This window comes from Leuciscus leuciscus (assembly GCF_965113295.1).
Source record: "Leuciscus leuciscus genome assembly, chromosome: 5".
Taxonomy (NCBI): domain Eukaryota; kingdom Metazoa; phylum Chordata; class Actinopteri; order Cypriniformes; family Leuciscidae; genus Leuciscus; species Leuciscus leuciscus.
The window spans coordinates 16937896-16958544 of NC_138729.1; the positions used below are offsets into that span (position 1 = coordinate 16937896).

Consider the following 20649-nt stretch of genomic DNA (forward strand, 5'->3'; position numbering starts at 1 on the left):
TTAATATTAAGTGACTTTTATTTCACCCAACGAAAATTGTTCAAAACAAAGCCACACACGGCGGTGTTTCCTTACTGAGTGAATCAGCTTTTTGAACGAATCAGTTGACTAGGATAGATTAAGATAGTCAAATGCTTCTGTCCTTGAATGAATTAGCCGTTTGAATGAATCGGTTGAATCTCAATGATTCGCTCATTAACAGTGACTTACTGCCACCTACTGGCGGTTTCAATTTCACATTTAAAGTATCTTTTCTTATTTTAAATAATTTTAAATATCAATATTCAATATTGCAAAGATGAATTTTGATTTCATTTGATTGGTAACAGCCCTTTTGTGTCTTTTTTAATTGAATTTGATTACATTTATGAAATTGACACAAAGATGATGCATGCATATAATTAAGTTTAAAAATTGGATTTCTAAAGGTAAAAATGCCCATATAAGGTAAACATCAATTGAAACATATTGAAAAAAAACATATCGTCTAATAATCGTTACCGAGAAAATCAGAAAAAATATCGAGATATAATTTTGTCAATATCGCACACCCCTAGTCGTAACCGAGGCGTTTCCTTTCAAGGGAACTCGCGCTGCATCAATTGACGCTGTGGGAACATTTATACGCACTACGCCATAATGACAAGTGTCTGTCTAGTGTGAAATCGTTTGAAGAGATGAGATGAAAGCACCTGGGCCATTGGTGTAAAGCTCAAGTGCAGGTTGTAAAACATCACAAATATGTGTGGTGAGGACCAGCCGGCCGCATCACAAACATCTTGAAGTGAAACTCCTGACAGAAGAGCCTAAGCAGCTATACTCCTAGTCGAGTGGGGCTCAGACTGCCATAGGAGAAGGTAGTCCGGCCGACTCATATGCAAGAAGAGATAGCCTCAACTATCCACTTGCTCATCCTCTGCTTAGATGCTGGGTTAGATGGGTTCTGCTTAGATGCATTGTTGCTAGGAGACCCAAAACAGATGAACAGTTGTTCAGATTTACGCCACAGGGCAGCTCTGTGGACGTAAGCATCTAATGCCTGAACTGGACAAAGTAGATTTTCTCTTTTCCTGGTCTGGATCCCGGAAGGGCGGAGGACAGAAGGCCTGCAACACAATAGATCTAGCTCCATTTGTGGGGACCTCAGGGATATAATCTGGCATAGGGTGAAGAAAAGCCTTCATCATGTCAGGTACAAATTCCAAGCACAAAGGGGTAACCGATAGAGCTTGCAGATCCCATATTCTTTTAAGAGACGTGATTCGGAACAACACTTCAAGATTCAGAAACCTAACTGGAACCTCTTCAATAGGCTCGAAGAGAGCCAGGGACAGGCCTTGGAGCACCACGGCCAGATCCCAAGCCAGTACCACAGCCCTCAGCCTCAATGTGCCAAGGAGGAAACGTGTTACCAAAGGGTCTCTACCAAAAAATATTCCACCCAAAGGAATGTGGTGAGCGGCTATGGATGCCATTTAAACATAACATCTAGCCCATGGGCACCCCAGCCCCCTAAGTCCTGCCCTGACAGTGACAAACTAGTCCTCGGACCTGATCTGTGATACGATCTGTCTCAAAGACTGGTTCAGATGACGCAGATTGAAAATGGGACGCAACACCCAATCCTTCTTTGGAACTATTAAATTCCGGCTGTATAAATCGTCTTCTCTGTCGGGTGGAGGTACACGTTCTATGGCCCCTGCTTACTGGCCTCCTGATACCTCTCGACGACTGTGTTAACAGCGTCGCCAAAGAGGCCAGGAGGCAATAGCAGGGCGTCCAACAGAAAGCTCTTCTTTTTTTTTCACCAGGGCTGTCATAATTCTGAAACTGCGTCAGGGCCAATACCCCCGCCCTCATCAAGTTCTCCTAACAGAACTGCCTGGTAGGCTTGCAGCAATGACATAGTATGTAGACATGCTGCAGCCTGACCAGACGCTGCTTAAGCTTTACCCACAAAAGCCGAAAGTCCCATAACCGTGCGCTTTGTGGCCAACTATTGCTGAATAGTGAGATGTTTGTGCACTATAAACACGATAGGAGACCGGTTTCTTCCACAATCTCGACACCTCAGTGTGGAGATCAGGACAAAATGGCAGGCCCAGATGGGGAGGTTGTGCTCTTAAGGGCAGGAAGCGTTCGATCAGTTTGATTTTGGGACGAACGTCCTGCTTCTCAGCCAGTCAATACTTAATCTGGCAACAGCGCGAGTCACAACCTCCACCAACTCCTCGTATGAAGGAGAGTGAGGTGGCGAGTCCTCAGCATCTCCTGCGTCGATGCTTACAACATCTAGCTCCTAGCTAGATAATTGTACCACCGGTGTTTCACTCAGGAAGGAAGAAACCGCAGCGTGTGAAAAGGCAATGGATCTAGCAGGTGAGGGCAGAAATAAGGCTGGGCCCGCCTCTAACCCCTCTGCTAAATCCATTTGCGATCCCCATGAACTGAATGCAACACTGGGGGGACCCGAGCCATGAGGAACGTGAGCCTGAGGGCACCCTGGAAAGAGCGCCAGGTGGGAGCGGAGCATCCATGATGGAAGATGTTCACAATGCTCACAGCCAGCTCCGCTCCGCTCCCAAACAAACAACACACAATATCCCGTGATGTAGCATGGGCAGGGATGAACACACAATCTGAACTGCTGCTTGCTCATCATTATACAGTGGGGAGAACAAGTATATGATACACTGCCGATTTTGCAGGTTTTCCCACTTTCAAAGCATGTAGACGTCTGTAATTTTTATCATAGGTACTCTTCAACTGTGAGTGACGGAATCTAAAACAAAAATCCAGAAAATCACATTGTATGATTTTTAAGTAATTAATTTGCATTTTATTGCATGACATAAGTATTTGATAGATCAGAAAAGCAGAACTTAATATTTGGTACAGAAACCTTTGTTTGCAAGGTCAGAGATCATACGTTTCCTGTAGTTCTTGACCAGGTTTCCCTGCAGCAGGGATTTTGGCCCACTCCTCCATACAGACCTTCTCCAGATCCCTCAGGTTTCGGGGCTGTCGTTGGGCAATACGGACTTTCAGCTCCCTCAAGATTTTCTATTGGGTTCAGATCTGGAAACTGGCTAGGCCACTCCAGGACCTTGAGAGGCTTCTTACGGAGCCACTCCTTAGTTGCCCTGGCTGTGTGTTTCGGGTCGTTGTCATGCTGGAAGACCCAGCCAGGAACCATCTTCAATGCTCTTACTGAGGGAAGGAGGCTGTTGGCCAAGATCTCGCGATACATGGCCCCATCCATCCTCCCTCAATACGGTGCAGTCATCCTGTCCCCTTTGCAGAAAAGCATCTCCAAAGAATGATGTTTCCACCTCCATTGCGCTGCAGGATTTTAATCCATGACGCCGTAGTGTGTTACTAATGGTTTTCTTTGAGACTGTGGTCCCAGCTCTCTTCAGGTCATTGACCAGGTCCTGCCGTGTAGTTCTGGGCTGATCCCTCACCTTCCTCATGATCATTGATGCCCCACGAGGTGAGATCTTGCATGGTGCCCCAGACCGAGGGAGATTGACCGTCATCTTGAACTTCTTCCATTTTCTAATAATTGCGCCAACAGTTGTTGCCTTCTCACCAAGCTGCTTGCCTATTATCCTGTAGCTCATCCCAGCCTTGTGCAGGTCTACAATTTTATCCCTGATGTCCTTACACAGCTCTCTGGTCTTGGCCATTGTGGAGAGGTTTGAGTCTGTTTGATAGAGTGTGTGGACAGGTGTTTCAAACAGGTGCAGTTAACCCTTTAAGACCGACGGGAGCGCCGGCGCTCCCGTTTGCGTGTGTCTGTTTAAGAGCCTATAGAAACTGAAACCAAATCGCTAGCTCAATAACTCTTTTTGCATACAAAACCAGAGATGTAACATGTTCAGATCAAGCCTCCAACATGCTCCTGTTGCGTTCTTTTCACCCTCTAATGAGTCTGTACAAATTGCGTAATATGCGTTTACAAAAAAAAAAAAACACACAAAAATGCATTGCACGTCTTTGGACACATGTTCTGTAGATCTGCGATTGATAGTTACATCTTCCGATGCTCATTGACGTATCACGTTCTGTGCACTATGACCCCAAAGGTTGTCACATGTTGTGACGTCACACGCTGCGTCATTTGACCATGCGTTTGACTCCCATTTGCTGTACTGGTATGTTTCTTTCTTTTCGTTATTGTCTTTTTATCATTGCTTCATTTTATCATTTATTTCTCCTTTACACACTCACAAATACACTTTTACAAATGCAAGCACATTCACACACACACACGCGCGCGCACGTAACATAGTCTAAACGAAAGTACATGGACGCGGATGTTTTGGCAATACTAATTGCGTCCGATGAAGATGAACTCTCCGTCTGCTCATCGGCTCCAGATTCCGTTTCAAGGACGAAGCCGACTTTCTTGAAGGAATAGATCCGTCCCAGGAAGAAAGCCAGGTGTGCAGCCAAAGAAAGAAATGACGTGCAGTGCATTGTGTTTTTTTTCTTTTTTTTCTTTGTTTTTCTTTTGTTTTTGTAAACGCATATTACGCAATTTGTACAGACTCAAATGAGTGTATCTTAGAAACTAATTTATGTAAACAGTTCAAATAAATTCTGTATAGTTTTAAATTGTTTTATCAGGAAAAAAGCCAGGTATGCAGCCAAAGAAAGAAATGATGTGCAATGCATTTTTGTGTTTTTTGTTTGTTTGTTTGTTTTTCTTTTGTATTTGTAAACGCATATTACGCAATTTGTACAGACCTATAAATGAGTGTATCTTAGAAACTAATTTATGTAAACAGTTCAAATCAATTCTGTATAGTTTAAAATCGTTTTATGCACGTTTTTCACATTGACAAGTTTGAGGTTGGCATTTATCAAATTTCTGTATTGAATAAAACATGTAGAAAAAAAATATGATTTTTTTTATTTATTTTTTTATTGCACTTTTGAGATATTTATCTAGTTACTATTGATTTATTACAAATATAGCCTTCAAATTGGGAAAGTAAGGATTATTTTGATGTATGGCATATGAAAATGCTCAAAAGAATGACAGCACAGCATGTAAAAATACAAAGATATACTCTGGCAGAACTGTTCTATGGTAGGTCATAAAGGGTTAATACAGGTAATGAGTGGAGAACAGGAGGGCTTCTTAAAGAAAAACTAACAGGTCTGTGAGAGCCGGAATTCTTATTGGTTGGTAGGTGATCAAATACTTATGTCATGCAATAAAATTCAAATGAATTATTTAAAAATCATACAATGTGATTTTCTGGATTTTTGTTTTAGATTCCGTCTCTCACAGTTGAAGAGTACCTATGATAAAAATTACAGACCTTTCCATGCTTTGTAAGTAGGAAAACCTGCAAATTCGGCAGTGTATCAAATACTTGTTCTCCCCACTGTAAATATATATGTGCGTGGTTGAACTGACACATAAAACACCAAATAAGACAAATGCTTTCACAGAGAGCGCTTACTGAATACAGAACCTAGCATGGCACTGTTTGGGAATGCTTTATAGTTTCCTGGTTTATGACGTCACCCGCCTCTGACATCCCGTAACACCATTGGACTGATTTCACACTTGCTTCATGACGCAAGCATCGCATAACGTCTCTGTCATGTGACTAATTACTTTGGGGCAACAGTAAAAATGACGAACCCACCAATGACACTAATTAACTTGTGGAATCACAAAAATCCTAAACCCTTTAGTGACTAATACAGGGGAAATATAAACCCCACTGATATGGATACGTATGGAAATCTTGACCCGAGGTACCTTCATACAACAGCCACTGTTAAGCCACTGACTGATTAAGCAGCAATGCAGTGGCCTTTGAGCATTTTGATTCCTTTCAAAATGAATTCCTTTCAGTGGTCTGTCTCCTATACTGTCTTTAATTTCAATCGTGCAACAATAATAGTAAGCCTGACTGTCTGTGGTTCAGCTGTGTTTGATTAGAGTTGGAACAAAAGCCTCCTTCCAGATGCAGGGAAACCCTGTTGTTAAGTGTCTAAAAGTCATGTTTGCATTGTTAATCCAATAGAGTCTAGAGATAGTTTCAGTTAGCACACACATTTTCTAGTTTCCAGAATTTTGAGCTAAATACCCTTCAGTATGTTCTGCTCAGACTTCCGCTTTTAACTAAAAAAATATTTGTAAAAATTATATTCTACCTTTCAAACTTGGGCTGTCACAATATCCGTTTTTTTCACTACACTATTATCATGACCAAAAGAATTCACGATTTATCACGATATCTATAGAAATCTTGAAAAAGAAAATGCTACCAGTCAAATGAATCTTTACTTAGTTTTTTTAGTTTTTTGAAGAATCACACCATTGCATACAAAAGGAACATTTACACTTAATGGTAACCAGTTTGAAATAACTTCCTTCTGTGAACTGATGTGGCTTCTTAACAGAATGAGGCAGAAATAATATTATTTTGTAGTATTCTATTCAGTGATAAAGGCTATGTTTATTGGTATTGCATTATAAATATACATTATCCTTATGAAAATACCCGAGATGGCTTGAAGAACACAGATAAATCATATACTGACACAATGGTGTGTTAATAGTCTTCACATTTAATCAGTCAAAATATCACCATTTGCATTTTATTCAGCTGCAGTGATAACTGGATGGCTGTCTGAAATCGCCCTCTATATCCTTAAATAGGGTACTATTTGAGGGGACAGCCATTTGTAGTGGAGTCCATAGTGGACATTATCGAGTGCACTCATTCAATCCAACAATGCACTGCAATAACGAGTGAACAACCAATGTACGCTTAACGACTAGAGATTACCCATAATGCACTGTGAGAGTCACATGCCAAATTAATTCCCACGTCTGACCAGAAGATGGCGCTTGCAACTGAATCATCTCTGCTCTGGCAAAACCAGTCATGGTTCCCCGAAATGGTGCAGATGCTGACAGCAGCTCTATGGCCAATCCCACAGAGGAGGGACCTCCTTTCCCAGGCAAAAGGGACAATTTGGCACCCCCAACCCGAGAGGCCCATCTGTGGCCTCTCAACGGGAGCCTCCGCGCCTCTCTCAGAGTGTCATGAATACTATTTCAGAGAGAAGAGAGCCCTCTACCAGGCACCTTTATGCCCTCCTTCCTACAGGAGCTGCTGGATGGGGGGGGTGCATCTCCCTTTTTCTTACTTCCCCCCTTAATTCTTACTTCACCCACAGGTATTTTCACCCCGGTGTGGGTCGATGAAAGGCCTGTTAAGGGCCCTTACCTCGAGTGCCCTAGGGCTGGGCTCACAGGACAGGTCTTCCATTCTGCGCTTGTAGCATGGCACTATTGGATTGCGTTTCCCAAAGCATTAGTATCTGATCCAATGTGAGTGAACCGTATCGAAAGGGAACGTGTCAGTTACTAAAGTAACCTTGGTTCTCTGTAGGAACAAGTATTGCATAGCTGCCCGTGCTACTGCACTTGCACTTGAGTTGCAGCTTGCCGCTACTCAGTTGAAAGATTCTGACGACTTATATAGGCAGATGGCCTATACAAGGATTTGCAGTGTACTTATCTGCATTAAAAATTAAACCTGTATTCAGATTGTAAATGGTTAATAAAAAGAAAACAAGAGAAGATCCCTCCCTTTATAATCACTAAGGCTGTCATTCTCTAAAGCAGAGGTTTTCAAACTGGGGGCCGCGGCCCCCTGGGGGGTCACCAGGGGGCGCCAGGGGGGCCGCAGCAAGTTGGAAAAAAAATGTGTTAATATGAGTATTGTTATAAAATAACATTTTAATCATTTGTTGCATAGCTTATCTGAACATTATACTTTTAATGCTAATCTTTTAGAGATTAACTGATTGATCGGCTGGTGAATTGGCCGATTTTCACGTGATTTTCAGTCTGACATAATGGATTCAAATGCACTCGGGCGCCGCATGATTAACATTGCGCAACATCAGCATCACACGTGCACACAGAACGCACATGTAGGAAACCTTATGAATTACGGCCGTTTCAGACCGCGAGCGGCGCGTGAGTAGCGCGAATTTTTTTCGCCGTGCATGTTCGGTGAGTGCGTTCACACCGCGAGCAGGAGCAGCGCGTGAGCGTCAAGCAGGAGCGTCGCGTGCTGTGAGCAGTAGTGAAGCGGAGGGTTTCGGCGCCGAGTCTATTTTTGCTGCGCTGCTCACGCTCAATTAAAGTGAAAGCACACTTTTGATGGACAAAATAAATATGATTTCACACAAAAAGTACCAAAAATGCACATAATTTGCATGTATAGTGTGTTTTAACAAGAACTTCAGTAGGCTTCAAGAAAATGAAGACTCAAAAATATTTATAGAAAATGTACCCATTTAAACTTGTTTTTATTAATCAGTTTGGATAAAAGTGGTGTTTTATAAAATATATATATATAGAAAATAAATATGTGTTTGTGCTGTAAAGTGGTTAGAAAAAATTAAATCAGAATCGGCTAAAATCTGTATTGGCAGGTCAAACTCAATGACAAATCGGAATTGGCCTTGAAAATTGTAATCGGTTCATCTCTATAATATTTCTGATTGGCTGGTATCAAACACCATCACATAATCTGATGTTCACCTAGATGTTTTATTTATTTATTTCTACATTTGCCATAGTATTGTCGATGGGTTCAATAACACATCCTGCAAAAGGGGGGCTTTGGCCAGAACCTAGTGGTATTTGGGGGGCCTTGTCATGGAAAAGTTTGGGAACCCCTGCTCTAAAGCACTAGCTCACTGAATTCTTCACTCTCGCAAAAACTCTAGTAATAATAAAAAAGCTGTCTTAAAGGTGCTGTAGGTCATCTGGGAAAATGCTAACTTTAGCCTGATAGCACTAAAAGCGTACGTCCCACCCTCCCTGTAAATCACAGTCTAAAGCCACGCCTCCTGAAAGCATGAACGCGCACAGCCAAGAAGACCCGAGACAACGTTACTGCAATACCAACATCATGTGTCATTCACCGGTGAGAAATCATTAGTACAGTTAATAAGTCTACAATACCAAACGTAAACAAATTCTTAAAAACAGAATTAGATGCAGCAAGTTTTTAATTTGTTTAGCTAGCAAAACTTCAGTCAGTGTGTAATAATATTTCTTGCATGACAGGGTTTCCACAATGAGAGTCTGCTTGGCTTCGATGAAGATATATAGATCGTAGATCCTTTGCCAGTACCACTTGTTGTCGGTTCAGAAGGAAAGTTAGGTTGTTGCTGCTTGCCTGCCATTCTCGCTCTGTCTGTACAGCGTACGTGAATGCGTTGATGACTTGTGTCTGCGTGAACAGCCTGCGCAGTGGTATGCAAACACACAGTAGCCGCGTTTCCACTGTCGGGCCAGGGCCGGGCCGTGCTAGTGCGTGCCAGGGCCAGTCGCGTTTCCACTGTCACTTCCGGGGCTTGATCGGGGCTTACTCGGGGCCAACGGCCAGGATTTCTGGCCCGTCGAATACCTTGGGCCAGAGCGGGCCAGCTCGGGCTAGAGGAGTGGTTACGAACAGAGGCGGAGTTTACCTGAGTCGAGAGACGGCAGCGCCGGATAATTCTGTCAGCATTAAAGACTTTTAAAATAATTTAACTCGCGTTCATGTTTGAATGCCTTGTGTTTGTGATGCAAAAGACTATGCGCGCTAACCGTTACCATAGTAAACATAGTAAACGCTTGAAGATACGCATAGTAAAAAAACATACGCTTGAAGAAATCCGACCAATCATAAAGGCTATCACAGTCATGTTTTTATTTTATCTGTCAGTAGCCCACGTCTCGTCTCTTTATACCGGACTATCATAAAATAAAGCAACTTTTTTTTCGGGAGCTTCCTCTGTGCAGAAACGAGGACGTTATAAAATACATCGTTGCTGAACTTGCTAAGCTAAGCATTCAGCGAACAACGCTTCGAGTTCGGGAAAAAATAAAAAAGTTGTGGGCGCAGTACAAGGCGATTAAAACGCACAATGGACAAAGCGGTGCCCAGAGAAGGAACTTTCCATGGTTCGACTTGATGGACGGTGTGCTGGGTCACCGTCCATCTGTTAGTGGAGAGACAAGTCGGGACACTATGGCAGCCGCGGACGGTGAGTTAATACATGCTATCTTCTTAAAATCTAAGTTTTCTAACTTCCTGCCTGAATGAACATCATAATTCCCGCTGAAATGGGTGAGGTTGTATGACGTTTGATCCAGGAAGGCGTGTTAAGGGCGGGGTTTAGGGCAGCGCTGCAGGGCTAATGGCCCGGCAGTGGAAACGCAAGCCCGGTGCTTGAGGCCCGAGGCCACTGGCCCGGCTCGGCTCGCTGTTAGCCCTAGCCCGGCCCTGGCCCGACAGTGGAAACGCGGCTATTGACCGGCAGGGAACACATGCTATAGGACCGTTCAGACCAACTGCAACGATTGAACAAACATTTTATGTTCCTACACCTTCCACAGACGACATATATTTATAAAAAAAACATTTAGACCGCTTAACAGAGTGATTGCTATCAGGATATGAGGAGACTTTCAACCAGCATAAAAAAAAATGTTTCTGCAGAGAATCACCTAATCACCTTTAATTGTACAATGAATCTTTTATTTACATTGTGTTTACAGTTTGTTGGTTATAATGAAAGGATCCGCGAGCTGCAGTTCGTGTTGAACAAAACAGCTGTGTTAAGCGGATTCTGCCTAATTAACTGACTAGCACCTCAGCTGATAGGCCTTTGCGTTCACGAGTTAAACAAATATGATCGTGATTGTCTACAATGCTCAACGCGTGTAAAAACATGCTGTAAATAGAAACCTTTGGCACTCAGAGAGCACTCAAACATGAACAAGGCAGCGTCTATCACAGCACATAAATTGTGCTCATATTGTTACTTTGCTGAGACAAAATCTGTTGATGTTAAATTATGTTTCTGACACTTAAAATTAGGGCTGCATGATATATCGAAATATCACGAATGTACATATCACAATATGAATATCGCAAGGGTTTGCGATATGTGAATGACTTCAATAGGCTACTTCAAAAAGTTTTAGGCCAACACATATAGCAGGGAATAGACTGGGCACGCGACTGTTACCTACATGTGACTTTCTTGATGTTAAAAAGAGTAATTAAGTCCAATGAACTGCGGAAAACAACTTATTGCGGTGCTCGTGCTGTCTAACATATACACCCGTAGTGCGCGCACAGAAAGCTGCCTCTTGCACAGTGTGTGATCTTGAATGCAGTTCTCTTTCACGGCTTATTGCACTCAAACGATTAAATACACACATAGTTATGTCAGAATGCCTGTCTTGGCGAGTATTCATGTAAACACCGCACCGCTTGTATCATGAGCACGCCTGCCGCAGCGCCCCACATTTGAAATAATGAATTTGCATGGGGAAAAAACGCGATATGTGAACGGCCACTTATGGCAACGTGCCATAAGCCTAACCTCTCGTCAGTTGAGCAGGTAGTCTGAGGAGGAGTAATGTCAGCCGTTTAGAGATATTTTAAAAGCGATGATGATTAAAGTAGAGCAGACTGCAAACTATGCTCTGCTAAATTGTCGAGGAGGGGTGAGTAATAGCTCCTTTAGCACAAGCAGTTTGATTTTACAAGTTGTATACTTACTTTGTTACAGTCAGAAAGTGAAAAACATCTGATGAAAATAAAACATTGTTAGAAGAATTGTATGGTATTATTAAGTACTCATATCGGTACTTGGTATCGGCAAGTACCCAAATGTAAGTACTTGTACTTGGTCTGAAAAAAAGTGGTATCGGTGCATCCCTAATTCATGTATAACTTTGATGAAAGGTTTTGATCCACTTCAAATGTTGACTACTGTATATTTAATTAATGTGATGAAGGTTTTATTTTTTACGTTTGATTATTCAGTTTCTGTATTGTTTTTAACTAGAATTTTACTGATAAATAGATCTAATAACTAATCGTCCACCCCTAGTTTCTGGTGTTTTTGTTCTTCTTGATGTCAAGTTTTCAGGTAAATATAACTATAGATTACCAAGTTGAGCAAAGATTTGTTGCTATTTAAACATTTTTTTAATTGATTTTTTTAAATTGATTTTAAAATGCCATTGTCAGGTTTGTGACATTTTATGTAATGCTAAAACACTGCTGTTCACTTTCACAAGTTGTAGTGATGCTTTCTTTTCCCAGAAAGAATGTGATATATACACACACTGCCGTTTAAAATGTTGGGATCGGTACGATTTTTTATTTTTTAAAAGAAGTCTCCTATGCTCACCAAGGCTGCATTTATTTGATAAAAAAAATAAAAAAATCATATTGTGAAATATTATTACAATTTAAAATAACTGTTTTCTATTTTAACAGCATATTTTAAAATGTAATTTATTCCTGTGATGGCAAAGCTGATTTTCACTATCAAATTTTCAGCATCATTACTCGAAATCAATAATTTTATTCGGCAAGGATGCATTAAATTGATCAAAAGTTACAGTAAAGACATTTATAATGTTTTATTACATGGCTTGGTTGAATTCTAATGTAGAATGCGGTCTGTTATTTCAGACCGCTGCTAAGGATAACACACCGTTGCCATGAAAAACAGATCATTGCTATGGACGCAGGATTCTAACCGTAGAGACGGAACGGACTATTTTCTTTAGCGGAAGCAATACAATCGTTTTTGAAATCAATAAACTCCTTTTTAAAACAATATTTTGTGTCAAATTATTGATTTATTTGGTAGGTAGCCATGTAACCCGCTTCGTGTCGGGGTCCTGATCAGCCTGTCGGTGTTGTATTCGCTATAACAACCGCCTCGCTCTACATTATCCCTTACATAAAATATTATATTTCAAATAAATGAAATAGAATTTTATATTCATCAAAGAATGAGAATCCTGAAGAAAAAAAAATGTCCACAACTGTTTTTTAACATTGATAATAATTATAAATGTTTCTTGACCAGCAAATCAGCATATTAGAATGATTTCTGAAGGATCATGTGAAGTGAGTAATGATACTGAAAATTCAGCTTTGCATCACAGGAATAAATAATATTTTAAAATATATTCAAATAGAACAGTTATTTTAAATTGTCATAAAATGTTACATTGTTACCGTTTTTTTGCAGCCTTGGTGAGCATAAGAGACTTCTTTTAAAAACATAATAATAATATTACAGATCTGAATATATATACATATATATATGTATATATACACATTATTATATTATTATAAGTTCTCACTTTTTTTCCCAATATTTTGGAGTTTTTAATCGCCCAGCAGATTTTAAATCTTAAAGGGATAGTTCACTTGAAATAAAATTTTGGTATGTTTTAGCTTACCTCAAGGGCATCCAAGATGTAGGTGTCTTTTTTTCCGCAGTAGTTTCAATTTTGATATTTTTAGGTCAAACCTTTCTTGTCTGTCAGTCAAATAATGCAGGTCTATGGTCACCACCTCAAAGAGCAAGCACAGAGTCCAAATTAAAACAATTCCACATCGTCCAAATTATACAATTCCCCCATCGTGAGTACACATTGATGGCCTAAGACACGAAACGAACGGTTTGTGTGGGAAAACGAACAGTATTTATATCGTTGTTACCTCTTGAACACAGCCGCGTCCAAATGATCTGAGGGCGCGGGCGGGTATAGATATATACACTAGATATCGCCTTGGCTACGGTTTCGTTCCAATGAACTGCAGTAGCCAAGGCGACATCTAGTGTATATATCTATACCCGCCCCGCGCCCTCAGATCATTTGGACGTCAGATCACAAACCGCTCGTTTCGTGTCTTAGGCCATCAATGTGTACTTACGATGGGGAATTGTTTAATTTGGACGATGTGGAATTGTTTTAATTGATGTGGAATTGCTTGCTCTTTGAGGTGGTAACCATAGACCTGCATAATTTGACTGACAGACAAGAACGGTTTGATCTAAAAATATCAAAATTGAAACTACTGCGGAAAAAAAGACACCTACATCTTGGATGCCCTTGAGGTAAGCTAAAACATACCAAAATTTTATTTCAAAGTGAACTATCCCTTTAACCGATTGTGAAATCTGGTTGCATCACGCTCATAAGTAGAATCTTCACAGATTTTCTTCTTTCAGATCTCAAACCTGCACACACTACAAGATTTGAAAATTGTGGCGAATCACACGCTACAAGATTTAGCACCTCATATGATCTCACAGGGAAGATGTAAAAAAAAATAGATACTGTCTATTTTGTCTACTATTAATAGTACTGTCTTTTATTTTGTCTACTGTCTACAACTTGGTGTATCAATACTTATTCTTTGTAGCGAGAAAAAACACCCGTGTTGTTGCTACATTTTGACCAGCTGAATATTAATATGTTTGATATTGTCTGGGCAGCCCCTATGTGTCCGAGAGCAGATCGGGAGGTTTAAGATGTAAATGAACTGATTTAAAATTACCAGATAATTTGGACCAAAAATCTGAACCGACCGATGCCCTGGCCGTGATTTTTTCTTCGAGTGTCAGGAGGGGTAAATCGGGCATAAATCGGCCTGAAACTCCTGTAGTAGTCTGAGCCCGGCTTTAGAGTGATTCAGACTGATTGCCTCATTCTAACATGTACACACATTGAACTGATTGAATCAACACTTCTGTGTAAAAGTCCAGAGTCTGCGTCACTTCATTATCACTCCTCTAACAACCTCCATCCTCTTCACTGAGTCCAGAGGCTCACAGCACATCGTCTAACTACCATCAACCAAGATCAAAGATCAACTACCCAACTATCTATCTACATGTCCGTATATCTATCTTGTATTAGTTACACAGTACGTCGTGTTGCTGAGCACTATCCCTCAGATGACAACATCTAAAGAAACTTAATTTTATGCAATCTAGTTTCTTTTCTGATACACAAGAGCAGATAACAAACTCACTTCAGGGATGCAGCTGTTGTTTTTTGTTTTTTATTGATTAGTTATTGATTTTCCTATAGCGTTTTTATCTTGGCTTCCTCAAACTGTCTGCAAAAATATACTGAATCTAAAAACAGCCAATTTCTATAAACGTTGTGCTGAGTGTTGGTTTTCTTGAAAGGGAAGGGAACGTGAAGAACCAATTCTGAATTAAAGGGACTTTTGCACCGGAGGAACGTTTCATTGTCCCATAACTATTGACGGAACTTCCCGTTTTTTTGGCACGTTTACGATTTTAGTTATGCTAAATTAGATCCTACTTCAGAATAGGGTCAAACCCAGCACAAACCAATAGAGCATAAGTGTACATTGATTGGCCGAATGCATGCCTAACGAAACACCGGTATTTCAGTAGTCACCATTTTTAAAAAGCAGTGTAAACACAGTTTATATTACTCCACGAACATGGAAAACAGCGATAAGACATAAAAATTCAGAAAGCTAATGGCCTTTATCTGCGGTATTGTGTTCTTTTCTCAGCCTCGATGAAGCACTGTTAGTTGTCATAGGAGATTTCATCTCTTAGCCCTCCTTTTTGCTCTTTCAATCGCATAACTTATACATCAACTTTCTATCTCCGTTATCACGAAACCCACGACACACAACAAACACAGCTCCAATCACGGCGTCTTCCATCTTCCAGTTGTTGAATGCCGCACTTAAACGACGTCGCTGTCAGCCTGCTTATGTCACTTAAGAGTTTCTACTGGCGGAAACTGTCCTGGGGAAATTTAGATCTCGGGGGACCGCCCAGGTGGCTACTTCCTATAACTGAGTATAACTACCCGGTGCGAAAGCCCAGAGAACTGGACCCTTTTGTTACTAGAATAGGGCTGGAGCTTTTTAGGCACCGACCGAATTGCCTCGATACCATCGAGTATCAAAAAATTACTTGTCGTTCGTTACCAAATTTCGAAACCTAAGAGGTTAATCTCGTCAATGTCAGTATGCTAATGAGCATGCATGATTGGCTGTGGCAAGGCATTAAGGAAAAACACTAGTTTATGCCGGTTACGCCCAGAGACGTGGCTCACACGAGGCTGTAGTGTGTAAGTGTCCCAACCCCTATAGATGGAAAAGATGTGGAAAAGATCAAAAGTGTGGCTACATATCACCAGGCTCGATGCCAACAGCGTGCAATGCAGTATTTGCGACAAGATAATTGCTGCCAAGACCAGCAACACAACAAATCTGATGAAGCACTTGACAGTGCACGGAATAAACTTAAAGGGATACTTCACCTCTGGAAAGATGAATGTGTATTTAAAATGGGTCATTTATGTAATGTGAAATTATTTTTGAATTTGGAGCCTTCTAGACTGAGAAAAGCCAGAAAATGTATTTTTGGCTTATGTGGATGAAAGACAACAAATCCCAGAATGCACTTGCTTCGCTGCTCTACGAGGCCACTCCCAAGCCACGCCTACCGGTAAGAGCGCGCAGTTAAACAACAAGGCTAGGCTACTAGTGAGTCTCTGTGACGAGTCTGTCCGGGATTTCGAGATCACCCAAAATGTCCGGGATTCGGCTTTTGCGTTCTACAGTCGCCATTCATTATGTTTACTGTGGCAAGCAGGACGAGGCTGAGAGCCGCGGGAGAACGACGCGAGGCCGATGGCGTGATTACTGATGAGCGACGTAGGAGCGGGAATTTTCTTAGCAATGTTAAAAAGCACATCATCCGATCACTTGTTTAGCGTTCATGTAAACTTTACATTCAGATTCACCAATCGGAATGAATTCAGTTAGATTGAAACAAAAGGTGTGCATGTAAACAATGAATGGCGACTGCAGAAAGCAAAAGCTGAATCCCGGACATTTTGGATGATCTCGACGGCCGGACATGTCCGGGAAAAAGAGGATGGTAACCCCTACTACTCAGCTTTCTCCTACTACTCAGCTTTCTCCACAGAACAAGAGCCTGCTAGCTTAGCTTCCAAAGAAAGACGGCTGACACTATGTGTACATTCTGTGAGTGAGATCCCACCCTCTATGGGCGGGTTGAAAACATGCAGAACAGCCCCTACTACTGGCTGTAGTCTTTAGCCTCTGGCCAAAAAATCCTCCGATGACGCAAAAATTATGATTTTTGCGTCATCTGAGGATTTTTTCCAGACAAAAAATACATAAATCTCTTGTCTCAGGGGGACATGAGGGAGGAAAGCACAGTAATTCGAAAACACTATGGGTTTTCTAGTGATACAAAGCTTAATGCTAAATCCTGAAGTATCCCTTTAAGAGCAGAAAGTTGCTCCGTCTCAACTGCAAAAAGAACTGGAGCGCGTCACATAAATGAACCGAAACTCAACGTATAGGCAACTTGTCTCACAGACATGAGAAATAGGCATATCAAAAGCTTGAAATGTCTACTTTTAAACTAACCAATTTGAATCAAAACCAAATACTCTCTGATGATGTAATCCAAATGAAAGACTGTGCATTTCTCTCTATAGGCGCGCGCGTGTTCTCTATACTGCGGAGATGACAAGTCAGCAACGTCAACTTCATCTTTGCAGCCAACACTGACTCAGATAACACTAGTTTATTAATAAACAATTAAAATGTCTCCTTGCTATTTTTTCCCGACACAGTCATAATAGGGCTGGGTGATATATCGCATGACATTGTTATGCGCATCTCGTCAGTAAAGCCGGTTCCTTGATTAGTAGTAAATCGCCACCTGCTTTCAGATGGAGCGGCATTTACCACACAGAGCCATGGTTCACTGACAAGCTGAGCCATATCGCATTAATTATCACGGACATATCGCCTGTGATATCAAAGCGAGTCTTTGAGTCTGTAAAATAAGTCAACAAACTGAAAAAATAAAACCAGTTTTTTTGGGGGGGGGGGTATTATGTAACGTGATCTTGTTAAAATGGATTTCATAAAATTGGTATCGAAAAAAAGGATCATTAAGGAACCGGTATCGAAGTCAAGGTATCGGTATCAACAATTTTTGACCGATACCTAGCCCTTACTAAGAATATTCTTATGCTGATACAGCATAATTTTTGGTGTTTGATTTAATTGATTGGATTGGAAGAATCTATCACAGGGGTGCCCAATCCAGTTCCTGGAAAACGACCTACCTGCGTTCAGATCCAACACACCAGCCTGTAATTATCAAGTGGCCCTGAATATCTTAATTAACTGGTTCAGTTCTGTTTGATCAGGGCTGGAGCTGAACTTTGCAGGAAGGTAGACCTCCAGGAACAGGATTAGGCACCCCTGACCTAGCACAACAGGAACGCAATAAAAAAGGTCAGAGAAAATTAAAACAAAATATTGCCGTTTAGCCATGATAGTAACTGACCTCCAGTCAGAACACACAGACACTGATAGAACTTTATAAAACACAAAACACCGCAAAATTGTGGACGGCTCATAAAAAGCAAAGACATGTAAAGCAAACATAGGCATTGGCTGGGATTATGGCCATTGCTAAAATTTAAAAAATAAAACAAATAGATGTAAGATTCTGCTATAAAATGATGAAGCCCAAATATACCAAAGCTGAGCGCACACTCTTGTTTTATTTTATATTTATAAGATGCATTTTTGCCTATTGTATAAGCTAACAAGAGCACAAAACTACTATCAATGACAATTTATGCTGAACCCACCCAGAACTGATCTGAAACTGCTTATCTGCAAAAAAAATGCATGTTTGGATGAACACAGATAAAGGTTCCCCTCACTTACAATTTTTAAATAGTGGCTAGTTTCAGATGTTGAGTTTGAGAATATATTACACTAGTGGTTATAAGTTGACTGTGTACTGGGTTTATTACCCAGATGTGTTTCTAGCGATCTGCCTTCAGGTACAGATCAGATCAGATCATTGAAGACCTATTTCACCCGGCATGTTTGCATGGAAATCTGGAAATATAGAAGAGGTCTGTGCATTTCTGGAAGTTGGTCAATTCATGCTCATTCTCCATGGACTATCCATGGCTAAGTTGATAAGGGAGTGATTAAGGTCATGAGATCAGCTGAACATATCATAGGATAACATGAGCACAACATAGTCTGATTATAAACATAATTGATCTCTTAAACACACAAGCCTCAGCATATAAATCTATATATAGGGTATAGGGTTTTTAACCAGGTGCCCATGTGATCTGTCAAGGTCCTGGATAGATATTGAAAATTGGGGTCCCTGGGTTGGCTGAGAGCCTGTTTGGGGGTCCCTGGGTCTGTGAAGCCCCTGCTACAGGTCAAGATGCAAACACTGCATCTGCATTTTAACAGTTGGTATGATCATTTCCATCAAGTTAGCCTTTTTACGTGAATGTTATTGTGAAATGTGCAAACCCGACCTTTAAACTGACAGTGAGACTCGTTTTTACTACTAAACAGCAGTTAACCAGCTAATTATAATACAAGAGCTGTCTGGCCTTACAGAACTGCTCAACTGTCACCAAACTCACCTCTCGCTGACCAGCACGACGTCGGCATCTGTCCACTGCTTGAAAATGGACGGAAGCACTTTTCTAAAAGTGAAGAAGAGACCGGGAAAGACCACAACGCCGCAAATCAACACTTGCAACATCTTGTCCCGCTATAAAACCTGATCTGATGTTTGGTCGAAAACAAGATACCCCGTTAAAATAGCAGCGCTGAGTCGGTGTGGTCAGGGAAGCATTAGAGCAGCGGTTCCCCTGCCTCAGCAGCGCTCACTGTACTGTACAAATACGAATAACGGTGGAGGTGTCCGGTGATTGATTGCTCTTCACTCCTGCTTCACAAGCCGGGACTAGCGAGTATTCTGTTACATGTTAAGGTTCGTGAACTGACGGCCCACTTTACCATGTGATATCTACTTGTCAGTTATGCGAATTTGCATAAACGTCCGCAGGAACGATTAAAACAGGCTATTTGTTTAGAACGGCCGCGTATCCGCTGCTCGGCGAGCGTTGCTCATTCCTGCGGCGGGTTTAGAGTTGGAGAATAGCAATGGCCGAGTCGTGAACGTAATCGTTCTTTTGAATCGGATCTTTTCCATGAATCATTTGAACCGGTTCACAAAAATGATCTGTTCACACACCGGACTGAGCGGTCCGAGCGGTTCTTTATTACTGAACACGATAAATAAACTATGCTACTCATACGTGCTGCTAATCAATGAATGAAAAACCAAGGCAAATCAATACAACCATGAAAAGGAAAACATGTACAAGTGAACAAAAACGAATACATTTAAGTGTCTTGTCAGCTCAGCAATTCGCAGGCCTGTTTACCTTCTTAAAAATCAATTATTGAAAATAGTTACTAACAAAATATTTTTAAAATATAGAAAAATAATGTTTTGTCTTCAAACACTTATATTTATGGATAAATGTATAAAAAGAATCAACATTACATTAATGAAGGAGAAAAAAATCTGCTTTGTCAAGAACGGGTCATTAATCAACAGCTCACTGAATCATTGAAGCATCTTGAGCTAATATTGAGAGCATTTAGAATGAACGAAAGATTTGACTAATGGGCCGAATAACAGAAATGCTACTAGGCCTACTAAAAGATGCGGATCTTGGTTGGTTTAATTGAGCTTTTTTTGCAGTGGAGAGAAACAAATTAATAGTAGCTAGTATTGTTTAAATGCTATTGTTTCAATTAATTAATGACTCAAACATCAAAATTAGCCTACATGTGGCTTTACTGGATATGTTGGGGACCACATGATGACGTAAAGACTCACTGA

The 20649-nt window shown here is 40.9% G+C and overlaps 1 protein-coding gene across 1 annotated transcript in view; it reads right to left on the reverse strand.

Moving 5' to 3' along the window:
- Positions 1-19922, reverse strand: part of tlcd3a (TLC domain containing 3A) — a 40030-nt gene extending 20108 nt beyond the window's left edge. Inside the window, exon 1 of the mRNA XM_082171508.1 lies at positions 19376-19922. Coding sequence (XP_082027634.1) covers positions 19376-19497 — 122 coding nt within the window. The 5' untranslated portion in view covers positions 19498-19922. The remainder of the gene's footprint in view (positions 1-19375) is intronic.
- Positions 19923-20649: the final 727 nt, after the last annotated feature.